The sequence below is a fragment of the Terrapene carolina genome, unplaced genomic scaffold (assembly GCF_002925995.2).
Source record: "Terrapene carolina triunguis isolate 2854851 unplaced genomic scaffold, T_m_triunguis-2.0 Scaffold21, whole genome shotgun sequence".
Classification (NCBI taxonomy): domain Eukaryota; kingdom Metazoa; phylum Chordata; order Testudines; family Emydidae; genus Terrapene; species Terrapene triunguis.
In genome coordinates, this window is record NW_020664372.1 from 42,175,789 (window position 1) to 42,195,932 (window position 20,144).

The following is a 20,144-nucleotide window of genomic DNA, read 5'->3' on the forward strand; positions in this document are numbered from 1 at the left end:
GAAGGAGACAAGTCAGTGCCCTGGGGAGCGAGGTCCCCCGACCACCCGCTGCAAAACAGCACAGCCACACCCCGCCACTGGCAACCAAGATGGATGGGACAGGTCAGTGTTGGGAGCGGGGTCCCTGATACTCCCCACTGCAAAATAGCAAACACCACCCTGCATGTCGCTGCTTGCAAGCCAGATGCTGAGGAAGGGAGGAGGGAACCTTTCAGCTGTGCCTCTGCTGCTCCCCCAACCCCAGCTTCTCCCACCCTGAAAAATCTCTCTCTTCCAGACCCTCTCCTCAAACTCCCTGCTCTCCATGCAGGCTCTGTCAGGCAAAGCAAGTGGATGGGGCTGTGTGCCTGGCGTTGAAGGTCCAGGTCAGGAGAGGAATGGAAATATGAAGTTTGGGGGGTACCGTATATGCCCCCCCCAATCTCCACCGCTGGAGGTGATGTCACAAATGTTGCTCTTATGTGGTGACTATGTTGCTGTTACCAAGTGGACAATACACAGTAGGCAAAGTGTTCCCAGGTGAAATGTTGCTCTTACAAGTTGTTGATGCAAACAAATGTCTACTGTACTTCTTTGTATTTGTTTTAAACCTGCTGCCTATTAATTTCATTGGGTGACCCCTGGTTCTTGTGTTACGTGAAAGGGTAAATAATTCCTTATTCACTTTCTCTATACCATTTGTGATTTTATCCCCCCGTCGCTCTTAGTGATCTCTTTTTCTAAGTTGAACAGTCCCAGTCTTTTTAACCTCTTCTCATTTGGAAGCTGTTCCATGCCCCATGCCATTTTTGTTGCCCTTCTCTGTACCTTTTCCAATTCTAATATATTTTTTTTGAGATGAGGTGACTAGAACTGCACATAATATTCAAGGTGTGGGCATACCATGGATTTATGTAATGATATTGTGATATTTTTTGTCGTCCTATCTACCTTCTCCTAATGTTTCGTAGCATTCTGTTGGCTTTTTTGACTGCTGTTGCACATTGAGCAGATGTTTTCCAAGAACTATCCACGATGACTCTGAAATGTTTCTTGAGTGGTGACAGCTAACTTAGACCCCATCATTTTGTATGTATAATTGGGATTATTTTTCCAATGTACATTTCTTTGCACTTATCAGTATTGAATTTCATCTGCCATTGTTGCCCAGTCACATAGTTTTGTATCTTTGGGAGATATTACTGCATTAAGTGTATGTATCATTGTGGGCCAGGGATTTTATGTATTTTCATGGGGGGGGTTGGAGGGTGGCCACAGCCCTCCCGTAACCAAGAACAGTTGGGGGGTGATTAGACAAAATCATTCAGGTTGCGACACCTCTAGGGAGGTACCTCCAACTGGAGAGGCTCTCATATACTAGTTCAGATTGGATTCTCCAGAGACCATCAGGCAAAGAGAGGCCTTTTGGATAATATCTTGAGTTTAAACTGGCTCAGGGTCCTCTTTTTGATCCAGCAAATGGACAGAACGTTCTATCTAAGGGGGTGACCCCCAGTGCTTATGGAAGGCTTGGAAAGATTGACACCTACCAGTTGGAGTTGGGGTGACCTGAGATAAGCTTTTTAGCATGTGCATAGGTTCTTTTATTGTTTTTAATATGTTTGGTCTGTAATTCTTTCATCTTAAGAATAAATCTGTGGTAACTCATAACTTTTTGAAGAGTAGCAAAGCACAGAGGCTGGGCTGGTTAAGTTTGGCTTGCTGGGAATAACACCGTATAGGCAGGGAACTGTGCAATGACAGTTCAGAAGGGAGAGAGACATTAGTCTCCTCCCAAGAGAGGTGACGGCTGAGGAACGTAGAATGGGTGCCCATGCTGGACCTCAGAGGGGGGGAATACAGGTGCAGTTGTCATGAACTGTGACACTTGTATATAAAATCTTTCACTTCTTAGGTGTTAACATAGTTTGATCCAAGATTAAGGCCATTTTGGCCTGCAAATTGCAATCTGCAGACAATTTCAAAATCTCAGAAATTGAAATTATGTTTAGCAACACTGTGTAGAACTTCTGTATCTCCTCATGTTGCATTTTCTGGAGCAATGTAGTAATAGGAGTTTCTTGGGACAAAATGACATTTCCTGCTACCGTGTACTTCACATGAGCAGTCATGTACATATAGGGAATTAATTTTAAAGGGCTTTAATACTCATGATTTTTGCAAATTACACACCATTTCACCTTTCTGACACAAGGCAATGGATACTCCGCTTTTCATGGATTCTGGAAAGTGAGTTTTACTATTAACTTCTCATACTCCTTAGCTTACTGTTTTGTGTCGCATGCTTTATTCTTCATCGAGGGTCTTCAGTTTTATCTTCTGATTCAGGCTTGTTGGCCTTTTTATTCCAAACTCTCTCTCCCTTCCACACCCTCCCCAAAAAGTGGCAGTTAATGGTCCAGAAACTTTTCAAATGTTTTTTAGTCAGCCAGTTCTATGCATGTAATTTTATACAAATGTGATTAAAACACTGTAGTAGTCAGGGATTGATTGGATTAAAATTGCCTGACTGGCCCTGACATCAGCAACTGCTTGCAATTGCAAATGACTATAATGGTATTAGAGGTCATTCCCTCCTAAAATCAGCTCAAACTACTCTAACAGTATCAAGTCATCAAGTTTATAGTTTATTTTGTTATAAAGTAATATTGTCAATCCTAGAACTTCAAAAATCATTGTTTTTTTTTAAATTGTCTGTCTCTCCCCCCCCCCCCCCCTTAATATGTTGGCCTGTAGGCTGATTTTAACTCCACTTGCCCCACCCCTCAATGCGTTAGGGTTACTAACTCTCAAAAATGTATTGTAACACAATTTTGTCCCCTGCTGCAGGAGCCCTTGCTAGAAGACACAACCAAGAATGGGACTACATTGTGCTAGGCATTGTACAAATGCATAGTAAGAGAGTGTGCTTGCCAGTGATGGGTTTGTGAGGTGGGAGCTGGAACTGAGATCCATGAAACGCATATAGGGCCACAAAACATCCATTAGATGGAAACAATTTTTAATCCTTGCTGAGCTGAATTCAGAGTGGTCAGCTACAGATGAAAGGTTCTGTAGCTCATTAGCAATGTCCTGAGGCATCCAATCTCCCACAAGTGCTAATGTTACAGCCTCAAGAAGGAGGCATGCATTCTAGAATGATAAATTTACCAAATTTATTGTGACCTTTTTGGAGCTTACTCAGGCACGGTCTTCCAGTGTGGACAAACAGGGACAATCTCCCACACATTGCTCTCAGTCTTTAATACCAATATAATAAAGTGCTGCACCCTGTTCTTAAAGGAATAGCTCTCATTAACCAAAACACAAATACTAAAAATGCCACAGTAAAACAAATATTAACTAGGGCTGTCAAGCGATTAAAAAAATTAATCATGATTAATCAGGCGATTAAAGTGATTAATTGCGTGATTAAACAATAATAGAATACCCAATAATAGAATACCATTTATTTAAATATTTTTGGATGTTTTCTACATTTTCAAATATATTGATTTCAATTACAAGACAGAATACAAAGTATACAGCGCTCACTTCATATTTATTTTTGCTTACAAAAATATTTGTGCAGTAAAAAACAAAAGAAACTGTATTTTCCAATTCACCTCATACAAGTACTGTAATGCGAGTTGCACTTACAAATGTAGAATTATGTACAAAAAAAACCTGCATTCAGAAACAAAACAATGTAAAACTTTAGCACTTACAAGTGCACTCAGTGCTTCTCGTTCAGCCAGTCACTCAGACAAACAATTTTGTTTACATTTGCAGGAGATAATGCTGCCCGCTTCTTGTTTACAATGTCACCTGAAAGTGAGAACAGACTTTCGCAAGGCACTGTTGTAGCTGGCATTGCAAGATATTTACATGCCAGATGCGCTAAAGATTCATGTGTCATTTAATCTTCAGTCACCATTCCAGAGGCCATGTGTCCATGGTTATGATGGGTTCTGCTCGATAACGATCCAAAGCAGAGCAGACCAATGCATGTTCACTTTCATCATCTGAGTCAGATGCCACCAGCAGAGGGTTGATTTTCTCTTTTGATGGTTTGGGTTTTGTAGTTTCCGTATTGGAGTTTTGCTCTTTTAAGACTTCTGAAAGCATGCTCCATGTCTCGTCCCTCTCAGATTTTGGAAGGCACTTAAGATTCTTAAACCTTGGACTGAGTGCTGTAGCTATCTTTAGAAATCTCACATTGGTACCTTCTTTGCGTTTTATCAGATCTGCAGTGAAAGTGTTCTTTAGACTAATAATATGTGCGGGGTTATCATTTGAGACTGCTATAGTACGAAATATATGGCAGAATGTGGGTAAAACAGAGCAGGAAAACATGCTATTCTCCTCCAAGGAGTTCAGTCAAAATTTAATTAACACATTATTTTTTTAATGAGCATCATCAGCATGGAAGCATGTTCTCTGGAATGGTAGCCGAAGCATGAAGGGGGATACGAATGTTTAGCATATCTGGCATGTAAATACTCAGCAGTGCTGGCTACAAAAGTGCCATGTGAACGCCTGTTCTCACTTTCTGGTGACATTGTAAACAAGAAGCGAGCAGCATTATCTCCCGTAAATGTGAACAAACTTGTTTGTCTTAGTGATTGCCTGAATAAGAAGTAGGACTGAGTGGACTTGTAGATTTTTGTTGTTGTTGTTGTTACATAACTGCATTCAAAAACAAAATAATGTAAAACTTTAGAGCCTACATTTGTAAGTTGCACCTTTACGATACAGAGATTGCATTATGGATGAGGTGAATTGAAAAATACTATTGCTTTTTATTGTTTTTACAGTGCAAATATTTGCAATAAAAATAATATGAAGTGAGCATTGTATGCTTTGTATTCTGTGTTGTAATTTAAAACAATATATTTTTAAAAAATTTCAATTGGTATTCTATTGTTTGTGCGATTAAAACTGCGATGAATCGTGATTAATTTTTTTGAGTTAATCATGTGAGTTAACTGTGATTAATCGACAGCCTTAATATTAATACCCACTTCACTTCTGCATACATTGTATTGGAGTATAAAATCTCATTCCAACAGTTACTCCAGGGTTCTTACTAGAGCTAGTCATGAATTTTCTAATGAATCCTTTTTAGTTGGAAAATGCCAATTCATTGAAACTGAAACATTTCCTGGGAACATACTGGTTTCAGTGAAACTTTCCTAGGTCCAGGATGGAATTTCTGGTCAAAACCAGAGAGAGAGAGAGAGCGTGCAACCAACCCAGGATAGCCAACAGCCTGGTGGTTAGGGTACTCAGCCTGTGGGAGACTTTGGGCTGAAGTCCCAGCTCTGCCTGATTCAGACCAGAGACTTGGACCTAGGCCTCCCACATCCCATACGAGTGGGTCAGGGACCATGGTTCTTGAATGCTGGTCCAAAGGGCTTGTAGGAGCTAGTAAGTTCCAACCTGCCACCCAATGAGCTGCTAACAGTTGGCAAAACCAGGGACATTACTGATGAACCCAGGAAGCTGAATAGCACATACCGCCTCCTCAGCCGCCCCGGAACCTGCATGCGGCATAATAAAGCAAAAACTTCACCACCAAACCCCGCAACCTGGGGTCCGACGACTGCTGCCCATGACTCCAGTCCTGGGATCTGATTGGGTCCCTACTTGTATTTAAACCAAGTGCAGGAACAGGAAATTGTCCATGCAACTGGCTTTTCCCTGCTTAGGGCTGCTTCTGCCTGATTTCTAATCGCTGGTCCTGCATCCCGACAGCTGACTCCTGCTTTGCCCTCTGGCCTGGCTCAGTCTGAGCTCTTGGTATCACACCCGGCCTGGCTCCTGTTCCAACCAGTAGGTCAGACTGCCCATGTCCCAGTTATGACAGAGTGTCCTAACCACCAGGGTATAGAGTCTCTGTCTCCAGCTGGAGCTCTTCCCCCTTGTATAACTAATCATTTGGCCAGGGAGAGAGAGTGACTGTATAGTCACCAAATCAGGCAGAGCATGGAACTACCTGAGCCTCAGTCTCCCACACAGGGCTGGCTCCAGGCACCAGCTTACCAAGCAGGTGCTTGGGGTGGCCACTCCGGAGAGGGGCTGCACGTCCAGTTGTTCGGCGGCAATTCGGCGGATGGTCCTTCACTCCTGCTCGGAGCGAAGGACCTCCCGCCGAATTGCGGCCGCAGATCGCGATTGCGGCTTTTTTTTCTTTTTTCTTTTTTTTTTTTTTTTGGCTGCTTGGGGAGGCCAAAACCCAGGAGCCGGCCCTGCTCCCACATTGCAGGTAAGTGCCATAATCACCAGGCTGATGGCTGTTCTGGGGCTGAGGCAGCTCTGTCTTGCCTTTTGTGAAAAACTTATGGCCTCAGTTTCATCCTGATGTACAATGGGAAAACTTTTGAAATCTCAGAGTTCTATGTGGTGGTAAAACTGTTCCCTGCTCAGTTGTAGTCCTCACACTAACTTATGCATAAATTCTTTCCCCTCAAATGGATAATCAGGAGGGTTTGAACCCACAGCCTTCAGATCCACAGCACATACTCCTGGTTGGTGGAAAGTATAGTGTTATCCTCTCTGTGAGCCAGCTCATACAGGGACATACAACACATGCTTTACCACTGGGTTACACAAGTATTTGAGAGAGAGCAGAGGAGTGCTGAGCATCATAATTCTAGTTTCTATTTGTGGTTTGTGTAGCAGCATTTTCTAGTGCTCATGGTAGTTGTGGTGATGTCTTTTCACCAAAGGAAGATGTGGTACATTCTGTCCTGCCTTTGCATTTGGTCTCTGAAGGGTCAGAGGGCCATTCAGGGGTCAGTGGAGCTTCTGGAAGAAGGGGTTATTATAAACCTCAGGAAATTAACCCCCTCTCTGAAATCTGTCCACCCATGATCAGTCTTCAAGCCCTAGAGTCTTCTCCCCCGACCCCACTCCTTCCAGGAGAAGCTTGATAAAGCATTTCTTGTAGCAGCTCAGATTAGGAAGTCAAAAACACATCCATTCAAGCTGATCTTCTATGTAATGAGCATCATGTCATCTTTCATGGCTCTGATTCCTTGAACCAGTAAACCTCCCTTCCTTCACCTAGTTTTCTGGCTCAGTAGATTCTGCGTGCAGGGAAAGATTACCTTAGCTCTAGCAGTCCAGCACTGCTGGAGGAAGCCAAATGAATTTCTCCAGGGAGTGCGTGCCTCTGCTGGATTTTTGTGCGAGCAGTCATCACCAGAGGTGCAAGACTGGATGGGGATTCTTTCTCATCCCGGAGATCTTGGTTCTTCATCAAACTCCTTGAGCTGCAAATGGGAAGATTGGTCTTCAGATTACAAGTGATTAACCCAGCACTGATGTCAAATAAACAAGCAGGGAAACATTAGCAAAAGAAGCCCTGATCCTGATAAACTGGGCAGAACACATCTGATCATTGAAATACCACTTGCCAAGCCTGTGTTCAGACTTCAAGTGAAGTGGCTGAGTTCCATCTGCCAGGGAAATTGGAAATGTATCTGAAGTTTTCTGATGACAACTTCTCAATGCTTGCAGATCTGCAGCAACCAGTAATTCCAAGCTTCCACTCTTCCGGAGTTGCCAAGAAAAGGAGGGCTTCTGTGTGACAGACATCATGTTCCCCATCTCTTGAGTTCACCTAATGTATACCTGTCTTTCTGATCACTTGTCCTGATGAAACTAAAAGTAGACAAAATAAGTCTGATTTTGATTGCTCCTGATTGTAGTAGTACTCTGACCTGCCGGCCTTTGGTAGGAGATTACCTTCCCATCGCTTGAGTCAAAAGTCCAGTGTGTCACAAGACTTCAGAAAAGTTGTTTTAAAGGGTCAGCTCATGAAATAGAATCCCTGGTTTATGAGACCATGTCAAAAAGGTTAGTCTCCACCTTGCTGATATATAGTAACATTATGCACAAAAAGAACCTACCTAAAATACCCGCCACTAGTGTATCTGAGCACAAGATTGCTTATAGCTTTTTACTACTTCATGGGTGTTGGAGTTTTTTCGGGAAGATGTTGGTTACCATTAGGCTTTTAGGGGTCTGGTATTCACCCTGCAGGCCACTAAAGGGCATACAATCTAATAGAAAACCCTTTTATGTTCTCAAGAACCAGGTGACCAGCATAACTTAAAATATCTCTGCTAGACTGCACCATATTCAAGTCTGGAGTCAAAATTTGGTTTTGTTTAACCTCTCCAGGGGTAAGGGCCTATTCCCTAAGAGGCAAAGTCACTTCGTGGGCTGAGAGAATCTCTGAGATGTGATATTCTAGGTAGTGACCTGGCAATCACACCACACCAGTAGTCAATATTTCAGAATCTATATCAGCGCTTTAGTGAATATGGATTATTTGGATGCAGTGTTTTTTAGGAGCCGTAGTCCAGTACGTTCCCTCTCCTCACCACTCTTTCTATCTCAGCCTATTGAGGGTTTACCTTGAGGTACTGCTATGCATAGCTCAGATGCCAGTGTTAAGCTGTTCACCGAAAGGGAGATTTTGGTCTTAGTTTGTAAACTGATTTTTCTGAACAAACCTGGGGGTAAATCAATTGTTATTTTAACCAAGAGGCACTCCACTGAGCAAAAAGTGACTTTTGTCCTTTTGTTTTTTTACATAAAAGCATCAACAGCTTTTGAGATTAGATGTAAATCCACTAGTGTAATTAACCGGTGCCTGACACCAGGAAAATTGAACCTGCTTCCCAAAATGCACTAGGTATCAAATACGAAAAATATGTATCGCTGACTGGCAATATTGTGCATGGTTAGTAGCAATCATGTTTAAACAGCTTATAAGTGGTCTGCTATATAAGGTGTATGTTGGACAATAAAAGTAGTAAATTATTGTAGATACTGAACACTGTAATGCGGTGTTGTAGTTGGAAGAAGAAAATACTTATTATATTTAGTGCAGGACGTAGCAGGTGCCCTGAAGACTAATTTTGGTAAGCATCTCACAGCTCCTAAATAAAGGGTTGTTTTACGTTTCACTTTTCTGAGGATGCAATTTGCAACTTCTACATTTATTTTAGCTTCGTATTATGTGCATGAGTATGTTATTGAAAAAGACAATCTGTGTGCAATCAGCGAAGTGGAATTGGAGATCCTGCTAAAAACTAAACCAACCAACCCTTTGTTTTTTGTTTCCTAAGCAGAAGCTTCACTATGAGGCGGGGTGGATGGAGGAAACGAGCCAGCAATGACGATGGCTGGGGGATATGGGTATGTTTAAAACCAAAAGGCTTTTTATTGAAAGGGTAAATAAATGCAATGTTGTTGACACTTTTTTTGATTTTTTTAAAAAATACATAATGTGTAAAGGGCTTCAAAACACACATATATATATTTGCTCCACTTGAAAGAGACTGTCAGATTAAAAATCATTCCAAAAAACACATGTCCTGACTTTCAGAGATGTTCAGCAAAGCCATCCAATAAATTGCACTTATTTACTAGTCCATGTTCACTGGGTCTTATTTTAACATTCCAAACTCTTGAGCAACTTTCAACAGCCTCCAGTTTAAAAACAAAAGAACAACTTACTGAAAGAATTAATGTTTTCTCCACTCTTTTCTCTCCCCCCTCCCCTTGGAAAAAATAATAGATTGACCTTACACCAAAGATGGGCCGTTCGATATCTTTTATCCCTGCAGAGTAGGAATAGGAGCTTTTTTGCCATTGGGGAGATTGTATGATAGGTCCATTTTTGAGAGATTTGAAGTTATAGTTTTCCTCTTCATCTAAGTCCTTTACAGTTGGACATGTGACAATGAAGGCACCTAAATTTAGATAAGTGTATACTACGCCACCATGTGTCATGTACATGTAGGAAGAAAGAATTCATGAATTATTTCAGGAAAATTCTATGGCCTGTATATACAGGAGGTCAGACTAGATGATCACAAAGGCCCCTTTTGGCCTTGGAATCTCTGGAGGTTAATGGGTTTGAGTCTCTACCCTATCCTTAGAGCACATAGGCCACGAATTACCAGCCAAACTCACCCTCTGTGGCTTTATTTATTTTCATTTGACTTTATTACTAACTCAAACAATAAGGAAACATAAACTCCAGCCTAAGCTTCCTCCCTGAGCCTGACTTTTCCTAGGGTTTCTCCAGAACTTCCTCTGAACTAGATCATTCTCCCTTAGAGAGCCATTCCCATGTCCTTTACAGCCAGAGTAGAGCCACACCTTCACAGCAGGTCTGCAGACCTAAAGTCCTCCTGTGTGGGATTCTAACACCTGCCACCTGGGAGAGTAAATAAAGAGCCTTGCCACGTTGCTAGCATAGTGCAACTGTTTAATCAGCAGGAGTTTGGATTAAATGTATTACTCATGGTTTGGAGAAACCGCATATGAATTTTTGCAGTTCATCCAAAATGAGTTTCAGGAGGGAAAACCAAATTTATACAAACTATTTTCAGGATGGAATATCTGATTGAGTTTACAGTTTTGTTGAAACTGATCTGTTTCGTACCTAGGCATCAGAAAGTGAAAATAGTCGTTGCTTTGGTTCATGTTTAATCTTCTCTTTTATTTAAATTCTAGGGAGGATACATGTCTGCAAAGGTCCAGAAACTGGAGGATCAGTTCCAGTCAGATGCGGCTATACAGCATCAGAAGGATGGAACTTCATCCAATATCTTTAGTGGAGTTGCCATCTATGTCAATGGCTTTACAGGTGAGGTTTTCATTTTTCTCCTAAACATTAAGTGATTCTCATTTAGCCTAATGCCTCTCTACACTGCTGGTGAGGTATAAGGGGCCTTATTGTAAATGATAATCAGATCTTAAATATGTATAGCTGATTAAGAATCTGCAGTGGTATAAATAAAATTTAGTTATGGTTGTAAAATGTTCCTTGGAACTTTATGGTTAAGGCTCAGGTGGCTTTCTATACAAAATCATTTTCTTCAGTTAGTCATAATGTGACAAAAAAATATTGTTCCACTTGAAACTTTACAAGCTTGGGTCTCAGACTGGAGTTTTTTCCTAAATTCGGCAGAATTTGTCTTAAAGTTTGAGTTACCAGAACACTCCCAATGAAATATTAAGTTGGATGGGTCTTTTCACTCAAGTCAGAGAGCTTAATTTAAAAAACTGAAACTTGATTAGTCGTCTTAGGGCTAATAATTTTGTCTACTTAAGAAAGAAAGATGCTTTAAAATGATATCCATCAGCCATCAAATCAGAATGGCTACTGAAACATTCCATAATGGCATCTGTTTTTATTTTTCAATTCCGAATGTAAGCATTTTTTCACCATTTAATTATATGTATGGCCATTGACATTGTCATTAAGCAAGATGTGGACCAATTGGAGAGAGTCCAGAAGAGAGGAAGAAAAATGATAAAAGGTTTAGAAACAGGGCCTATGAAGAAGGGTTAAAAAAATGGGCCATATTTCATCTTGAGAAAAGAAGACTGAGGGGGAATTCGATAAGTCTTCAAATATGTTAAAGGCTGCTGTAAAGATAATTGTGATCAGTTGTTCTCCATGTCCATGGAAGGTGACCCTTGAGGTCGTTTCCAGACCTTCGTTTCTATGATTCTGTGATAATTGGCAGTAAATGTTTTTCCATCTATCATGTGAATTATTATTGAAATAGAATTTAGGGATCTGGAAATCCAATAAATTTATATAGTGTTTAAAGAGTTTTTAATTCTGCACCCAGGATAATCCTAACTTTGCATTTCCAAACTACTGATCATGGAGTATCCCAGTCACATTATCAGGTAGCAGATACGTGGGGTATGAAGATCAAATTTACAATTTGGTGGATGGAGTGGGCTCTTCAGTGCATCATGGCTGAGACAATGAGGCTTATGAATTGAATACGGGGGGATGAGAGAGAGATAGATGTATGTTGCTTTTAAGGGGCTATTCAGATAAAATAGTCTGTGATTAGGTTAGTAAATGTGTTGTGGGGAATAGGGTTGTAAGATTCATCTACAGGATTTAGGCACATATTTCTCCTGGGTTCCACAAAGAAACCCAGAAGCCTTTTTGAAATCTTCCAGAAGCCACTGTTTCAGGGAGCTGAACAGGGGATTATGGGATAGGTACCCATTCAACAGTACAACTGCAGTGGTGTTGAGCAGCACTAGTGTGTACACAAGGCAAAACTGAAACAGACATGAAAACCAAAATAACATGGCTGGCATGGTAATGCTGCACCACTGGCACTTAGTACACTCTTACTGGTTCAATTTTTAGCATAGACAGGACCAATTAGTTGAAATCTTTTGTGTGTGTTTTCTTTAAAACAGTGGCTCTCAACCTTTCCAGATAACTGTACCCCTTTCAGGAGTCTGATTTGTCTTGCGTACCCCCAAGTTACACCTCTATTTAAAACCTTCTTGTTTACAAAAATCAGACCAAAAAATCCAAAAGTGTCACAGCATGCAATTACTGAAAAATTGCTTACTTTCTCATTTTTACCATACAATTATAAAATAAATCAACTGGAATATAAATATTGTACTTTCATTTCAGTGTATAGTATGATGATGATGGGCGATCACTCGTTACTGAGTATGATCATATTTCATGGAAGTTATGGGTCCTCAGGTGGCTAATAAAGCCAATCCTTGAACCACAAGTTCTATTGGAATGAAGGCAGATGTTTTCAGGCTCAGCAGGAGGCTGTTGACCATGACTGGAAGCCAGTCTCTCCTTCCTTCTGTGCCTCTTGTCCTCTTCAGCTTGTCGGCGAGCAAGTTCAAAATGCAGGGGACCATCACGTAGGACTTCACTCCATTTTAAGCGATCCTGGGCAAGTGTCTCCCAAGTGTCAATGCCAATATTACACTTTTTTTAGGTTGTCCTTCAGTAAGTCCTTATAACGCTTCTGTTGTCCATACACTTCTTTCAGCTGAGAGAACAAACCTGTTTTGGAAGGCGATGGTCTGGCATTCGGACAGTGTGACCAGTCCAGCAGAATTGCTGATGGATGACCGTTGCCTCGATACTGGTGGTCTTTGCCTCTTCCAGGACACTAATATAGGTGTACCTGTCTTCCCATTTGATTTTCAGAATCTTACGAAGGCAGCGTTGATGGTGCCTCTCAAGGACTTTCATGTGGTGTCTATAGGTTGTCCAAGTTTCGGACCCATACAACAGTGTTGGGAGAGTAGTGGCTTGATAGACAAGAAGCTTGGTGTCTGTTCGAATGTCGTGATCTTCAAAAACCCTGTGTCGTAAACAAGAAAAAACTACACTAGCACAGCTCAGGCGATACTGAATTTCTGCATCAATGTCTGCCTTGGATGAAAGATGACTTCCAAGGCAGAGGAAATGATCAACATTCTCCAGTGCAACTCCATTGCTTTTGATAGATGGGGCATGTAATACCTCTTTTGGAGAGGGCTGATAGAGCACTTTAGTCTTCTTGATATTAAGAGTGAGACCAAGACATGCGTAAGCATCAGCAAACACATTCAAGATAGTTTGAAGATCTTTCTCAGAGTGGGCAAAGATTGCGTTGTCATCAGCATACTGAAGTTCCACAATAGATGTTTTGGACATCTTACTCTTGGCTTTCAGCCTGCTAAGCATGAACAGCTTTCTGTCCATTCTGTAAATGATTTCAATGCCAACTGTAAACTTCCCAGCAACTAGGTAAAGAATGACGGCGATAAAAACCGCAAACATGGTTGGAGCGGTGATACAGCCCTGTTTTACTCCTGTTTGTACTTTGAAAGGTTCTCTCTGGGAGCCAGTGCTGCTCAGAACAGTCACTTCCATATTATCATGAAGCAATTTTAGGACATTGATGTATTTATCAGGACATCCAATCTTAGAAAGTACAGTCCAAAGGGCATGGCGATTCACTGAATCAAAGGCTTTAGTTAAAACAATAAAAGTCATGTACAGTGGTTGGTTTTGCTCCCGACACTTTTCTTGCAGCTGTCGTGCTGTGACGATCATATCCACAGTTCCACTACATTGTCGGAAACAGCTCTGTGACTCCGGTAAAATTTCTTCTGACAGGGGCAGAAGGCAAGTTGCAAGGATCTGCGCCAGAACTTTGCCTGCAATGGCTAGGAGGAAGATACCACGATAATTTCCAATCCGCTTTATCCCCTTTCTTGAAGAGGGTGACCATCATTTCACTGGGTATCTCCTTCTTTATCCAGATTTTAAGAATAAGCCGGTAAAGCTGCCGAATTAGCTCTGGTCCACTGTCTTCAAAGATTTCAGTGGGGATCCCATCTAGACCTGCTGCCTTGTTGTTCTTCATCTGCTTGGTGGCATTGTGTACCTCGTACAAATTAAGAGGGTCTCCGAGCTCATCCCTAAATGGCCGTTGTGGGATTTGCTCAAGGACTTCATCTGCAACCATAGAATTATGGTTAAAGAGATTGTCAAAATGTTCTTTCCAGCGAGAATTGATGGCTTTGTTGTCCTTCAGAAGTGTGGTTCCATCCTTAAAGCGAAGAGAATTCATACCATGGCAAATTGGTCCATAAACAGCCTTGGTGGCATTAAAGAAACCACATGTATTGTGGTCTGCGAGATGTTGGAGTTCTTGCGCTTTCTCAGTCCACCATTTGTTCTTGAGTTCTCTGGTTTTACCTTGGACTTCCGCCCTCACCTTGGCATGGGCTTCTCTCTTTATATTACAATTTGTCATTCTGCCAAACACGAAATACCATTCTCTTCTCATTAATGAGTTGCTCAATTTCAGCATTATTCTCATCAAACCAGTCCTGATGTTTTCTGGTTTGGTAGCCTATGGTCTCCTCACAGGCGTTGGTGATTACTCAACTGGCTCCAGTGTTCCTCAATTTCTTCCAGAAACTCTGATGGGAGCTTTTCTTCTAAGACTGCTTGGAAGTGGTCACTCTTAATAGGGTCCTTCAAATCTTCAACTTGCGCCTGACCTTCTTTTGCAGACTCCATTTGGGAGCGATCTTAATTTTCGTTGTGGATCGAATAAGGCGATGATCAGTCCAACAGTCATCAGCACTTGTCATTGCTCTTGTGAGAAGTACGTCACTATGATCTCGGGCACGAACTATAAACGTAGTCGAGGAGATGCCAGTGCTTTGACTGTGAGTGTCTCCAAGATGTTTTGAACTTTTCCTTTTGTCAGAAGAGAGTGTTCGTAACAATAAGTTCATGTTTAGCACACTTGGTCAGGAGCAGAATTCCATTTGAATTGCTTTTGCCAACTCCTTCTTTCCCAATTGTTCCCTTCCACAGGTCTGAGTCTCGTCCCACACATGCATTGAAATCCCCCAGAAGGATGAACTTGTCTTCTGTAGGGGTCTCCGATAAAATGGTTTCCAACTGGGAATAATAATCTTCTTTTACATTCTCATCAGCATCCAGTGTCGATGCATAGGCGCTCACAATAGTTGCCTGTTCATTTTTGGTGAGCCTCAATTGGAGTGTCATAAACCGCTTGTTGATGCCAACTGGTACCTCATAGAGGCACCTTACGAGCTTGTTCTTTATACCAAAGCCCACTCCATGCAATCGGTGTTCATCTATAGATTTTTCCCTTCCAGAAATAGGTGTATCCTCCTTTCTCCTCCCTCACCTGTCCTTCATCATCTCTTCTAGTTTCGGACAAAGCAGCAATATTGATGTTAAACCGACTCAATTCACGAGCACTAATGGCTGTACGTCGCTCCGGTCGGTCGCTGTTTGAGTTGTCCATCAGGGTACGTACGTTCCAAGTTCCAAAGTTGAAGAGTTTCTTACATTTTTGACCGCTGAGGTGGTGATCCTGCTGGATGTGGCTATCCAGCCAGGGAAAACAGAGGCAAGACTATTTTTAGGGTACCTTTTATAACCCCCACCCCTTGTGGGGTGAGGAGAGTGGATCCTAAAAAGGACTGCTCAGTCGTGGGTGCAGCGGCCAAGATGCTTGACCCGCCTCAATCCTCGAGCAAGGCGACTGTATCACACACCCACTGCCTGTGTGTCAGTCTGTAACTAGGAACTTCCGGATTTCAGTGTCCTGTTCCGGTCGCTGATCGCCACCGGACTTTTGACTTGTGCAATGTTATTTTCCCCTAAAACTGGAAGATGCCTGTGCGGGACTTCTTTTAAAGTGGAGAGACTAGTGCACAACAGTCACCACACTATCCTTGACAGATAGAGGACTTGAAACCAATGGCATGGGCACCATGATGATTGGAGATCCTCTATTTGCTGCAGCCTTCATCCACCTTCACAGCTGTTGTAACATTACACAACAGTTTCACCTCCATTGTGCAGTTATCTTCCGTCTGCTCTGCTGTTGTCTGGAATCTAGCCCTTGACCATTCTGCCATGGGTAACCCTAAGGGAGTACATGACTCCAGGCAGCATTGCTTTCGGGGTCATTGAGACACGCAAGCCTCTCCACCACTACAAGGTGGTGATCCATGGAGAGGAGTGTACAGTAACTCCTCACTTAGTCATCCCGGTTAACGTTGTTTCGATGTTAAGTTGCTGATCAATTAGGGAACATGCTCGTTTAAAGTTCATTTGGCAGCTGCCTGTTTTGTCCACTGCTTGCAGGAAGAGTAGCCCGTTGCAGCTAGCTGGTGGGTGGTTGGAACCAGGGTGGACCAGCAGCCCCCTATCAGCTCCCCACTCCCCTAAGTTCCCTGTGCAGCAGCTGCCTGCAGTTCAGCTGTGTCCCTCCCCTCCACTGCCATGTGCTGCTCCTGCCCTCTACCTTGGAGCTGCTCCCAGAGACTCCTGCTTGCTGTACGGGGGGAGGGGGGAAGAGGAGGGCTACTGTCAGGGTGTCTCCCCCTCCCCCTGCTCCTGCACCCCGCTTACCCCATCTTCCATAGAGCCGGGGGGAGGGAGGGGAGACACACTATGGAGGGAGCTTCTAGACAGTAGCTGTGGTCTCAGGAGGTCTCAGCAAGCTGACTTAATTAACAGGGCAGTGTACTTAAGCCTGGGGTCAGCTACTTAAAGGGGAAATGCGCATTTTCTCTCTCACACACAGGGTGTCTCTCTGTCGGCCCTCCCTCCTTTCCTGCTGCCTCATAGAGTGTGAGAGTTAACCCTTGAGGGCTCAGTCAATTGCTAGTTCATTTATCAGTGAGGCATTCCCTGGAAAATATCCCACCCTCTAACTCCTCCACCTCAACCAAGCTTCACAATCATCATCACTGTGTACCAGTATTAAATTGTTTGTTTAAAACTTATACTGTGTGTGTGTGTGTGTGTGTGTATTAGTCTTTTGTCTGGTGAAAAAAATTTCCCTGGAACCTTACCCCCCCCCCCTTTACATTAATTCTTATGGGGAAATTGGATTCGCTGAACATGGTTTCGCTTAAAGTCGCATTTTTCAGGAACATAACTACAATGTTAAGTGAGGAGTTCCTGTGTAATATATAGAGCAGTAGAAACAAGTCATAGTATGAAATTTTAGTTTGTACTGACTTCGGTAGTGCTTTTTATGTAGCCTGTTGTAAAACTAGGCAAATATCTAGATGAGTTGATGTACTGCCTCGGTTGAGAACCGCTGCTTTAAAGAATGGAAAATTTACCTATAATTCTTCTTCTTTTAAGATATCTTCAGGTAGACTTCCTCTCCCTTCCCCTTATAACTCAGAAGTTTCAGTTTGGGTTTTTTAATTTTTTTTGAGGTAGTAGCCTTTTATTTTTGACTGTTCCTTAAGAATAATTATTGTTTTACACATATGAAAAATTTTACTTTTAATTTCTGAAATGTTATGTTTTTATGATTGGTTTTTAGGGAATTCCTTGCTTTCTATATAATTCAGGAATTAACTGGGCAGGTTCTAACTGGAGCTGACGTATTGGCAGTTGGTCAGTGCTTGTAAGCAAAGAGAGGGCTTTTCCTCAACTACTAATATTTCAGAGAGCCAAAAGCTGAAGAGCTTGAGAGAGTTTTCCACCTGAGCTGGAATCTCAAAAGTAGGAATCCTGTGATAATATCAAAAAAGAGTTATAAGAAGTAATTTCTCTTACTTCCTAGGAATAAACTGCTTTCTATCAAGGCCATATACAGCATTTCATTCATTGCATGTGGGAAAATACCAATCAAAAGATCTGGAGGAAATTCTCTGATTTTGTTGTGTGTTGATGCTTATGTAAAATGGGCCTTGTTTAACATTTTTAAATGAACCTGATTATGAAATCTTTGTTTTTGAAGCAGTCTTTCGAGAAATGACAATTTGCCTAAACCTCTGTGGCTTTGTTTACTTGTATTTTGAATAAATGACTTAAGTCTCCTAAGAAATTACTGGATTTTCAGAAAAAAGTTGCTCTGCATTTTAATCGACCATGGTTTTAGATTTCTGAATTTCTGTGATTCCATAAGTGTTCTCAGGGACAAAAAATGCAGGAATACTACTTCTACAGTTAGATTTTTATTAATTTTACAGATCCTTCAGCTGATGAATTAAGGAGGTTAATGATGTTGCATGGTGGCCAATACCATGTGTACTATTCCAGATCCAAAACAACGCACATCATTGCCACAAATCTTCCAAATGCCAAAATAAAAGAACTGAAAGGGGAAAAGGTGGTTCGACCAGAATGGATCATAGAAAGGTAAAATTAGAAGGATGGTGATCTGACTGTTTGTTTAGTTTTGCATTTGGTACATTTCAATGGGAGCAGGCTTCTCCCTTTAAAAAAAGAAAATGTCTAGAAAAACTACATTCTGAATGGTTGTATTAGGATAGATTTATGGTTTTATTTTTAATTGAGTATTGTATTTTTATTACAATCCAATTTGTTTTTTTTTAGTTTATCAGACCACGCACTAGAAAAATTGTTTTTTCAAAAATTGCAATCTTGCATATTTCCATATTTGCATGATGGCCTCAAAACATAGAAATGTAGATCCTGAGGGGGCTTCGAGAGGCCATCTAGTCCATTCCCCTCATACAGGGGCAGGACCAACTATACCTAGACCAGGGGTCGGCAACCTTTCAGAAGTGGTGTGCCAAGTCTTCATTTCTTCACTCTAATTTAAGGTTTCGTGTGCCAGTAATACATTTTAACATTTTTAGAAGATCTCTTTCTAGAAGTCTGTAATATATAACTAAACTATTGTTGTATGTAAAGTAAATAAGGTTTTTAAAATGTTTAAGTAGCTTCATTTAAAATTAAATTAAAATGCAGAGCCCCCCGGACTGGTGGCCAGGACCCGGGCAGTGTGAGTGCCACTGAAAATCAGCTCGCGTGCCGCCTTTCGCATACATGTCATAGGTTGCCTACCCCTGTGCTAGACCATCCCTGACAGCTGTTTCTCTATCCTGTACTTAAAAACCTGCAATGATGGGGATTCCACAATCTCCCTTTGTAACCTATTCCAGTACTTAACTGTATAGTTAGTAGGATTTTCCTAATATTGAACCTAAATCACCCTTAACACAGATAAAGCCAATTACTTCTTGTCCTGCCTTCGGTAGATGTGGTGAACATCTGATCATAATTATCTTTATTACAGCCTTTAACATATTTAGAGACTGTTACCATATTTTCTCCTCAGTCGTCTTTTCTCAGGACTAAATTTACCCAGTATTTTAACCTTTTCTCATAGGTCATGTTTTCTAAATCTTTTATCATTTTAGCTGCTCTCCTCTGGGTTCTCTTCTTTCTTGAAGCATGGCACCCAAAACTGGACACAGCCCTCCACTTGAGTCCTCACCAGTGCCAAGGAGAGCAGAACAATTTTGATGGAGTGATATATTAATTCTGCTATTCTTTTTCTCTTTCTCCGCATGGTATAGATATCTTGCGTTTTAAACTGTCATGTGTCATAAGGTGTAACTTGAATGTGTGAGCTAGTCGTTTTCTGTTTGGCTATCGTCAGATATTGTCTAAGAGTAATCTCCATTAGCCACCATTAAATAAATGAAAAACAGTTTACCTTACATAAAATATCTGGTTGTTCTTAATAATCTGTCAGGGTACGTAGACTTGAATAAGCAGAAATACTATTTTTTCATTTTAATTGCCAGTGTGGATTGATATAAATCACCAATTTTAATCATGATTTAAATCATCAAGCAGGAAACTTTAAGTAATCAATGTCAATCATGTTTTGTGTTTGTACTTTAGTTCTTAAAGGTTGATTGTCATTGGTTGATAATAATTAAAACATGTTGAGTTGCCACTAAATATAGCCTTTACACTTTTACTAAAAATACCACTAACTAAATCTTAGGTGCTTGGGACGGGG

General features: G+C 41.5%; 1 protein-coding gene across 3 annotated transcripts in view; it reads left to right on the forward strand.

The window, feature by feature from the left end:
• The window catches only part of REV1 (REV1 DNA directed polymerase), a 94,556-nt gene that overhangs the window by 6,459 nt on the left and 67,953 nt on the right, over window positions 1-20,144 (forward strand). For 2 of the 3 annotated variants that reach the window (XM_024213552.2, XM_024213570.2), the window contains exons 2-4: window positions 9,126-9,192; window positions 10,519-10,651; window positions 18,337-18,505. In XM_024213552.2, coding sequence (XP_024069320.1) covers window positions 9,136-9,192; window positions 10,519-10,651; window positions 18,337-18,505 — 359 coding nt within the window. In that variant the 5' untranslated portion in view covers window positions 9,126-9,135. Of the gene's footprint in view, window positions 1-9,122; window positions 9,193-10,518; window positions 10,652-18,336; window positions 18,506-20,144 lie in introns of all 3 variants that reach the window. The other variant, XM_024213560.2, reaches the window with a different exon arrangement.